Source organism: Engystomops pustulosus, chromosome 3 (genome assembly GCF_040894005.1).
Source record: "Engystomops pustulosus chromosome 3, aEngPut4.maternal, whole genome shotgun sequence".
Taxonomy (NCBI): Eukaryota; Metazoa; Chordata; class Amphibia; order Anura; family Leptodactylidae; genus Engystomops; species Engystomops pustulosus.
In genome coordinates, this window is record NC_092413.1 from 6733659 (window position 1) to 6744585 (window position 10927).

A 10927-nucleotide genomic window follows, 5' to 3' on the forward strand; every position below is an offset into this window, starting at 1 on the left:
TTTAGCATTCATATGCCTGCGCATACTGGTGGTAGTTAAGCTAGTAGTGGTGGAACCCCTGCTGATCCTGGTTTGGCAAAGGTTGCACACCACAGTCCGTCGGTCATCCGGTGTTTCCTTAAAGAACCTCCAGACTTCTGAAGATCTAGCCCTCGCCGCGGGAGCCCTCGCCACGGGAGCTTCACTACGTGACACATTTGGCGCTGATGCACCTGCTCTGGCCCTGCCTCTCCGTCTGGCCCCACCACTGCCTCTTCCAACCTGTTCTGGTCGAGGACTCTCCTCCGTCTCAGAAGCACTGTGTTCACCCGGCCTCTCAACCCAGCTTGGGTCTGTCACCTCATCATCCTCCGATCCCTCAGTCTGCTCCCCCCTCGGACTCCCTGCCCTGACAACAACTTCACCACTGTCTGACAACCGTGTCTCCTCATCGTCCGACACCTCTTTACACACTTCTTCCACTACGTCAAGAAGGTCATCATCACCCACAGACTGCGACTGGTGGAAAACCTGGGCATCGGAAAAGAGCTCAGCAACAACCGGACAAGTGGTTTGTGACTCTGGGAAGGGTCCAGAAAACAGTTCCTCAGAGTATGCCGGTTCAAATGCCAAATTTTCCTGGGAGGGGGCAGACTGGGGGGGAGGAGGCTGAGGTGCAGGAGCTGGAGGAGTGCCGATTTCGGTGACATGGGTGGACTGCGTGGAAGACTGACTGGTGGACAAATTGCTCGAAGCATTGTCGGCAATCCACGACATCACCTGTTCGCACTGTTCTGGCCTCAACAGTGCTCTACCACGAGTCCCAGTAACTTCAGACATGATGAACCTAGGGAGTGTAGCTCTGCGGCGTTCCCCTGCTCCCTCATCAGCAGGTGGTGTCTCACCCCACCCAGGACCACGGCCTCTGACCCCTGCAGTAGATGGACGCCCACGTCCCCGCCCTCGTCCCCGCCCTCGTCCTCTACCCCTAGCCCTCGGGTTAAACATTTTGAAAATGAAAGTTATATAACTTTAATTTTTTTTTTAACTTTTTTTTGTGTTTTTTAGGTTTTTTTTGTGTTTTTTAGTTTTTAAAACCAAACAATGCTATCCTATTGCTATGGCTATTTTCTAGCCAAGTATGAAAGCACACTGCTATGCCAGATGAGATGACGCTGAGTTATGAAAAAATAAAAGGAAAATAAAAAGGAAATGGCAGACTGTGCCTAATTGAAATCCAACCCCTAATAAATTGTCCCACTTTGGTGTTTGAGGTGGATATGTGCGTCACTAAGCGCAAAACACAGCGGTAGCAAGTCCCCCTGCAAATTCCTCACAATATGGTACTAGCTGCACTACTAGTGCCAGCAAGCCCAGCCACAAGCAAACAAAAAAAAAAAAAGTATAACGTTATTGTAGCCCTAAGAAGGGCTGTTGGGTTCTTGGAGAATCACTCCTGCCTAACAGTAAGCTAATAGAACAGCCTAACGCTGTCCCTGAGCAGCAGCAGCTCTCTCCCTAGCGGCATCCAGACACAGAATGATCCGAGCAGCGCGGGCAGCGGCTAGTCTATCCCAGGGTCACCTGATCTGGCCAGCCAACCACTGCTATCGACGTGTAAGGGTACCACGTCATGCTGGGTGGAGTGCAGAGTCTCCTGGCTTGTGATTGGCTCTGTTTCTGGCCGGCAAAAAGCAAAACGGCGGGAGCTGCCATTTTCTCGAGCGGGCGAAGTATTCGTCCGAGCAACGAGCAGTTTCGAGTACGCTAATGCTCGAACGAGCATCAAGCTCGGACGAGTATGTTCGCTCATCTCTACTAAAGACCAACCACAATGTATCATAGACCTACCTTAAATGGTAATTGTCGTTCAACTTTGGCAGATAGATACTCTACAGATTACATGGTAGCGGACCACTTCTTCAAGATGGCCCATTTCATACCTTGCATCTACAGTCATTGGAGCACATTTACTAAGGGTCCGCTGACCGCATTTCTGTCGGGTTTCCGTTTTGTGCCGCATCTAACAGGGATTTTTGGTGCAATCGATTGGATTTTGCGCAATCGTGATGAACACAAATTGGGGGGCGTGGCCACCGGACAACCTGACTGATTCGGACTAAGCGTGAGATTTAAAATTCAAATTGTGTCGCAAGACAATTTACTCACATACACCGGGAAGAAGAAGGTGAACTCCAGGGACCTGAGCAAGGAAGTGACACATGCAGGATATCGGGGCACGATCTTAGTGACTCCCTGCACAGCGCATTATACATGGACAATGCACTTACATGCACCAGGAAGAAGAAGGTGAACTCCAGGGACCTGAGCGGGGACAAGACACATGCAGGATATCGGGCGCAGGATCTTAGTGACTCCCCGCACAGCGCATTATACAGGGACAATGCACTTACAAGCACCAGGAAGAAGAAGGTGAACTCCAGGGATCTGAGCGGGGAAGCGACACATGCAGGATATCGGGGCACGATCTTAGTGACTCCCCGCACAGCGCATTATACACGGACAATGCACTTACATGCACCAGGAAGAAGAAGGTGAACTCCAGGGACCTGAGCGGGGAAGCGACACATGCAGGATATCAGACACACGATCTTAGTGACTCCCCGCACAGCGTATTATACATGGACAATGCACTTACATGCACCAGGAAGAAGAAGGTGAACTCCAGGGACCTGAGCGGGGAAGTGACACATGCAGGATATCGGGGCAGGATCTTAGTGACTCCCCGCACAGCGCATTATACAAGGACAATGCACTTACATGCTCCAGGAAGAAGAAGGTGAACTCCGGGGACCTGAGCGGGGAAGCGACACCTGCAGGATATCGGGGCAGGATCTTAGTGACTCCCCGCACAGCGCATTATACACGGACAATGCACTTACATGCACCAGGAAGAAGAAGGTGAACTCCGGGGACCTGAGCGGGGAAGCGACACATGCAGGATATCTGGTGCACGATCTTAGTGACTCCCCGCACAGCACATTATACACGGACAATGCACTTACATGCACCAGGAAGAAGAAGGTGAACTCCGGTGACCTGAGCGGGGAAGCGACACATGCAGGATATCGGACGCAGGATCTTAGTGACTCCCGCACAGCGCATTATACACGGACAATGCACTTACATGCACCAGGAAGAAGAAGGTGAACTCCGGGGACCTGAGCGGGGAAGTGACACATGCAGGATATCGGGGCAGGATCTTAGTGACTCCCCGCACAGCGCATTATACAAGGACAATGCACTTACATGCTCCAGGAAGAAGAAGGTGAACTCCGGGGACCTGAGCGGGGAAGCGACACCTGCAGGATATCGGGGCAGGATCTTAGTGACTCCCCGCACAGCACATTATACACGGACAATGCACTTACATGCACCAGGAAGAAGAAGGTGAACTCCGGGGACCTGAGCGGGGAAGTGACACATGCAGGATATTGGGGGCACGATCTTAGTGACTCCCCGCACAGCGCATTATACACGGACAATGCACTTACATGCACCAGGAAGAAGAAGGTGAACTCCGGGGACCTGAGCGGGGAAGCGACACATGCAGGATATCGGGCGCAGGATCTTAGTGACTCCCCGCACAGCGCATTATACACGGACAATGCACTTACATGCACCAGGAAGAAGAAGGTGAACTCCGGGGACCTGAGCGGGGAAGTGACACATGCAGGATATCGGGTGTAGGATCTTAGTGACTCCCCGCACAGCGCATTATACACGGACAATGCACTTACATGCACCAGGAAGAAGAAGGTGAACTCCGGGGACCTGAGCGGGGAAGCGACACATGCAGGATATTGGGTGCAGGATCTTGGTGAATCACGCCGGACTTCATCCTCATCGGACCCTCCGGATCGGGGATCTTAACAGGACAGGGTAAGTAAAAAATGGTTTCTCTCAAGCTCTGTTTTTATCAAGAGTTTAAACTTTTATTTGTTCTATAATACTCTGTGAGTTCTCTGGTGTTTAACAAAAGCAGATCCATCACCAAAGCATCTCCCACAATCTGGACATGAAAATGGTTTCTCCCCCGTGTGAATTCTCAGATGCTTCACCAGACTTGATTTTTGAATAAAACTTTTCCCACATTCGGAACACGAAAATGGCTTCTCTCCCGTGTGAATTTTTTGATGTTCTTTAAGATTTGATTTCTGGCTAAAATACTCCCCACATTCTTGGCATGAAAATAGCTTTTCCCCTCGGTGACTTCTCTGATGAGCATAAAGAATTCTTTTCTGGTTAAAACACTTTCCACATTGTGAGCACAGAAACGGTTTCTCTCCCGTGTGAATTCGCAGATGTTCTATAAGACTGTATTTCTGGCTAAAGTTCTTCCCGCATTCTGAACATGAGAATGGTTTCTCTCCCGTGTGAATTCGTAGATGCTTGAGAAGACTGGATTTTTGGCTGAAACATTTATCACATTCTGTACATGCAAATGGCCTTTCACCCGTGTGAGTTCTTTGATGTTCTATAAGATTTGATTTCCGACTAAAATACTCCCCACAATGAAGACATGAAAATGGCTTCTCCCCTGTGTGGATTTTCTGATGTTCCATGAGACGATATTTGTGACTAAAACGCTTCCCACACTCAGAACATGACAATTGCACCTCTCCTGTGTGAGTTCTCTGATGTTCATCAAGACTTGATTTCTGGTTAAAACTTTGCCCACAGTTAGAACACGAAAATGAGGTCTCATCACTGGAAATTCGCTCATGACAAGAAAGATCCCATTTGGTTTCTAAGGGTTTCCCACCCAGAAATATTTCCTCCTGATTATGTCCGGTTTGGTAATTTCCAACCAGTGATTGACTAGATGAAGGCTCCTGGTCACCGGTGGTGTCAGTGGATGGATCTCTGCTGTGAGGGACTGAGGGAACATTAGGAGGAGATATTGGATTATCTTGTGTGATATTAATATCTTCATGATGGGGAGATAAGAGGAGATGTTCCTGGGAGTCTCTTATCCTGTTTTCACCTGGAAAAAAATAAAAAGTATTGTATTTATAGGATCATCACTCCCGTATATAATAATTTATCATTCTTTATTTCTATAGCGCCATCATATTCCACATTTGCTTTACAGATTATGGGGTAAATATACAAACAGAAGAAGACATTACAGAGTAAAAGAATATGAAACAAATTGATTGTAAACAAGAGTTTACATATGTCGGATCATGCTCCTCCGATCACCGTGCCCCTCTCCGTGGTGGAACCCTGGTCCGGACTCACTCACCTCTCTGCGTTCTTGCTCCCATCCCGGCTGGCCAGCACGCATGTCCCTAGGGCGCGCGTGCCGCTACTCGCAAATTTAAAGAGCCAGCACGCCATTGATTAGCGCTGCCCACTTTCTGGGTTTCTATATAGACCGACGGCTTCCAGCAATTCCCGTCGGATCTTTGTGCTTCATTCCAATAAGAAAGCTTCCCCTTTGTGATACCAGTGTTCTGACTTCCCGTTGTGACCTTAGATCTGCCCTTGACCTCACTACTGAGCTGCCAGCCCTGACCTCCTGCTCCGTCCCCAACCTCGCATCATTGCTGCCTGCCTTGACCATCTGCCTGTTCCTGACCACAAGATTGCCTGCCGATTCTGTACCTCGACCTTGGCCGACATCCACGGTCAAGTCGCGCCTGCGGAATGACATGGTGGCACCACGCAGGAGCAAGACCAACCCGGTTTGCGGCGGGCTCTGGTGAACACCGTGTGCCACTTAGTATCATCGCCCGCAGTGGTCCTGGGGGTTCACTATCCCAGAAGCCGGACAATCCTCACAACAAAGACAGTAAGTTCCATTCCGACAACCCAGAAAGATGGAATATCACGGAGCTATGTGAGTTGCTGACAAGAATAGTAATTCTCATCCTCTTTCCAAATGTCCTGTTATCGCAAGATTTGTGAAAGGCTCTTACCATGGATCAACACGGATGTGGGATTTTCGAGTCCACTTGGACTTTCCTGTAAGGATAATACATTAGAGAGATAAGAACATCAAAGAAGGATCAGGAAGGATCAACGTTACAACAAGTATTCTGTCGTTTGCTGTGTGAAATGATCTGATCCTAGATGGAAGTGGAGAGATGTGATCATCAGCTCCTAGATATATCACAGCTTCTTCAGTAATGAGGCCACATGTCAACAATGGAAAAACTAAAGGGGGTTCTCCAGGAATCCTGAAAAAGCCCATGGGGAGAATAAGTCTCTTGACAGTGGACTCACTGCTGCCTATAATAACATAGAACAGATAATGTTCCCGAGGCTACTGAAAATCTGCAGACATTTTTGCAACGCTGACCAAGCGCCTTTAGTAAACTTTCTTGTGCATTAATAAACTGTAAAGCAAACGATTATCTGATTAATTGGGTACAATACATGAAAATACTCTGCCTTAGAAGTAGCTGCCTGGTATTGTGCAGGAATGGGAGTCAGGAGCTGTACCAAAGAGGTGCTCACAGGGAGTAGCCACATTCTGTGTGAACCAAGAGCCTAATTTAGATTTGTTTTAAACCTTTTGATTCTCAAAAAAAATGTACGTCAATATGTGATGAAGGTGTGTGAGTGCTCAATGTGGGTGGCAGTACCTGTAGGTTAAAACTGAAACCATAACTCGGCCCTGCAGAAGAATGTGCTTGGACCTTTGTGCTGCTCCAATCCCAATGACTAGAGATAAGGCTGTCTGAACAAGAACATATTCGGCCCATGGAAACTGACCCGTGTGCTGGATGGATGAGCAACACCCTTGCCAATGCATAGGCAGGCTAGTAGTTGCGAATAGCGCTTTCTCCAGGTTAGGAGCTGTTAGGGAGATTGATCACCTCTCTAGGAAGGTCCTAGAATCTGTGATGTAGTATAATTGCAGCTGTAGCTACTGCTTGGCACACAGAGCAAGCCCGGAGACTTAAGCCCAGAACTGCAGCTCCATCAAACTGACTCAGTTCCACCTGCATCAGCCCAGCCTGCACCTACTATGTGTGCACCTCTCCTGTAGACCGTCTCTCCGTGACTCTTCCAGCTTAGGAAATCTGCTGTTCATCGTTCTGCCCGTTGCCTGTTGTTTAATAAAGAACTGTAAGTTCATTTGCACTCAGTTGCCTCCGTATGATCCCTGGATACGGCTGTCACCACCACAGGCTTCCCCATCTATCACTCAGGGATTCATCCTACAGACACCTCAGGGGTTGCCCCAGGGAGAAACTATTGCATCAGCCTCTCCCTCCATATTTCTTGCACACACCACCTGCTGGAGACCTGCCAGGCTGTAGGACAGCCCACCGGTCCCCATACCAAGCACTGTGACACTAGCGTGCCTAGGCCGCAACCGCCAGCCACTCCAGTATTCTGGGCCCGGTGGGGGACCGAAGGGAGCCCTTGCATTGCCCATGCTCAGTCCGTGGGATCTTACTAACACACAGATCTATTTCCAGAAGAGCCGCCTTACTAATACTATAAATGTTATCCCTAGTCACTGGGAAATATGCAAAAAAGATTTCCTAGATGAGACCACGCCTCTTTTGCTAAGGCAGCTCCTTCCTAGGTTATTGTGCTTTTTATATTGCGGTTTGAACAGCTGCTCGGTATAGGTCAGGACCACTTCTGTTATGTGTAGCCCCCCAAACCTCAATGTTATAAGAAGGATGCAGAGGAGAACGAGAGATTTTAAGTCCTGAATATTTTCTATTAGGAGTCATTCAATTTGATAAAGAAGATGCCATTTGATGGAGATGATTTGATTGTCCAATCACATTTAAGTGCACTGTAGAGATCTTCTATTGTTTTTCTTTTTACACAGATGTCAGTAACCACGACAATTGTATGTCCTTTACATCTAGCGGCAAGACCTACCATCATCATCATGGACAGGATGCTTTACAGTAAAACAAGTTTCACTTTGGAACTCACTGCTACAGGTAACAAGAGGTGAAGAAATCACCACCAATTAGTAGACAATCTGTGAGTCTATAAAAGATTCATCGAATATATTCTCCTACCTGATGATGGGGTGGGACCTCCTGCTTTATTCCTGGCCAGTCCTGGGAATGTGGAGGACGGGGACATCTCTCTGGGGGATCTCTCCTACTGGATCCATCTATAGGACATAACACAGTGACTGATACATTGTCTACATGTGATGAGCAGATGATGGGGGAATCTGGCTGACTCTCCTCTACAATCAGGGAAGGTCTCCTCTTACCTGGTGATGTGAGGGGCTGGTGGTCCTCCATCATGACCTCCTTGTACAGGTCCTTGTGTCCTTCTACATACTCCCACTCCTCCATGGAGAAATAGACAGCCACATCCTGACATCTTATAGGAACCTGACACACACAATGACACAGTCATCACCCGGACCCCTCCCTTGTGTTATTATATCATGTCCCAGTATTCCCGGCAGCGCTCACCTCTCCGCTCAGCAGCTCAGTGATCCTGGAGGTAAGTTCTAGGATCTTCTGCTCATGTATCAGTGAATGAGGTGGAGGCTGGGTGATGGGGCTCTGGGGGGTCACACACTCACCAGACGACTTCTTCACTACTGTGTAATCCTGTGTATGGGGAGACACTGATCACTACATAGATCCTAAGAATCCTTCACCTCTCCAGTCATTTCCCTGTTGTATTCCTAGAGATAAGAGCCGTGTCCTGGGAGACTCTCACCTCTCCAGTTATCCAGTAGATGATCTCTAGGGTGAGGTCCAGGATCCGGGCAGCCGTGGTTCTGTCCTGCTCCATCCCTGCTGGGTCGCTGATGGACGGTCCAGTATCGGGGTGTGAAGAGGTCATTAGGAGAACCTGGAGTAGGGAAAGGCTGATTACAGCGGGAGATAACTGGGAAGATCCATCGGAATATTGTTTGGGGATTTTAGCTGTGACTCTGGGACATTATATGTAGTAGAAGACTATAAGTTGCTCCTTATCTCCGGCTGTCGCCATGTTACCTGCTTATACATTGTGTGTAGTCGCACCTGCAATGTTTATGCTGTTGAATATAAAATTAGTAAAGAAAGAGTTAACTACAAGTCACAGGCACGGCATAGATTATCCACGGTCTCTCTCACTGTATGTCTTCACCTTCCATCACAGATTGGTCAGAGCGCCGGCGCTGCCCCCTGTACATTACTACGTGTATTGGGAACAATGAGACACTACACGGGTCCTGGAGGTCTCCCAATTCTCTCAACAATAAGAATTCACAGACTATTTACACCTGGTGCTGCCTCCTGCTGGCTGGAGTCTATATAACAGCTACACGATAGGAAACCCACAACCTAAAACTCCATGAACCAGACGACGACAACAAGACGACCAATCACTGACCTGCACAGGACCTCCTAGAGGCTACAGGACCAGCAGTAATGTCATGTGATCAGATACATACATGGGGTAGATGGTTTAAAGGACCTTAGATGACATCAAACTGATCACATGACAGGAAGTGAGAAATCTGCACCGCTTTACTCCTCCCCTCATGTGAGTGATCACATGACCATGACATCATCACAGGTCCTGTAGCCACTAGTATATAAGACTCAGATATCAGATCAGTCGTTGTGACAGGACGGAGACGTTTAGGGTCGTCCTCCTGATCTGACGTCTCTCGGGCACTTTATGGTGTTTAGGGTAAATGTGTGATATACGTGACATACAATCTTTCTTTCCCTGTGTACGGAGCTGTGTGAGGACTTGTTTTCTGTGTAACAGGTTGTACTTTGCCTGTGTCTGTAATTAATATTCCATGCCGTGTATTGGGCAGCTGGAAAAAAATTCCAAGTGCTTTGAAATTAATGAAAAAAAAACAAATTTGCACCATTTTATTCGCCCTGTTTTTACGCCTTTCAAATGACGCGTCTCTGTTATTCTCTGGGTCGGTGCAATCACGGAGATGCCAGATTTATACAAGTTTAGTAGATTTAAAAAATATTCAAAGCTTTTGTACAAAAAAAAAATTTTTTAATTTGCTAATCTTTCGAGATCAATAACAATGGATCTGTGTACGGTTTTGGTTTTTCGACATTTTGCCGATCCAGCCCAAGATTGCGACGCCCAAAATTTGTGTAAAATCATAACTGCGCTATTCCATTAGTGGCAAGGTCTAGACCACAACTGACATGTGGACATCTCCTTTAAAGGACGTCTACTACCAGGTGATAGACTGTCCTAAAATACATCCTTGTTATCTCTAGGGGATGCTGGGAGCATCTTTACTTAGTTACAGGTCGTCCGAATTTTGAAGAAAAGAATGTTGTACGAATATGTAAATGAGCCTGATGGCTCCATTATGACTACTTCCCGCCACTTATTATGCGCCCCTCTGTGCCTCCTGCTCTTAACAGACGGTGGCTGAGTGAGTAGCACTTCTGCCTTGCAGCGCTGGGATCCTGGGTTCGAGTCCCACCCAGGTCAACATCTGCAAAGAGTTTGTATGTTCTCTCCGTTTTTGCGTGGGTTTCCTTCGGGTCCTCCGCTTTCCTCCCACACTCCAAAAAAACATACTGTTAGGTTGTTTAGATTGTGAGCCCCATGGGGAGAGGGACCAACTTGACATGCTTTGCGTAGCGCTGCGTAATCTGTGTGCGCTATATAAATAAAGAATTATTATTTTATTATTATTTAGACGGCCGGTGACGTCAGGTGGCTGTCCGGATATCTTGCGCATGAACGAGAACATCATTCTCTGTGCAGCTGCAAGCAGTTTCAGCACAAACATGGGGAAATGGCCGCAGGATGTCCCAAAAACTCATCTGTCTGGTCTAAAGATCTCACACCTCCAGGGGGATATGGACTGGGATAAAGGCGCAGACACATGAGTGGTTTCTGCCGTTGAACTTATAGCTCGGTAAGGTGGTGTGTGCCAACAGCTGGAACCAGGAATCAGCCTTGGGCCCCGTCAGGCCAAAGCACATCCCTCGCCTGGAAACTT

At 47.9% G+C, this 10927-nt stretch overlaps 1 protein-coding gene across 4 annotated transcripts in view; it reads right to left on the reverse strand.

Moving 5' to 3' along the window:
• LOC140120880 (gastrula zinc finger protein XlCGF53.1-like) overlaps nucleotides 1-9424 on the reverse strand; it is a 34439-nt gene extending 25015 nt beyond the window's left edge. The window contains exons 1-3 of one of the 4 annotated variants that reach the window (XM_072139907.1): nucleotides 8946-9040; nucleotides 8665-8799; nucleotides 8367-8552 (exon numbers count right to left, since the gene is read on the reverse strand). In XM_072139907.1, coding sequence (XP_071996008.1) covers nucleotides 8382-8552; nucleotides 8665-8799; nucleotides 8946-8957 — 318 coding nt within the window. In that variant the 5' untranslated portion in view covers nucleotides 8958-9040 and the 3' untranslated portion in view covers nucleotides 8367-8381. The other 3 variants (XM_072139901.1, XM_072139904.1, XM_072139903.1) reach the window with 3 other exon arrangements.
• Between the last annotated feature and the right edge of the window lie 1503 nt (nucleotides 9425-10927).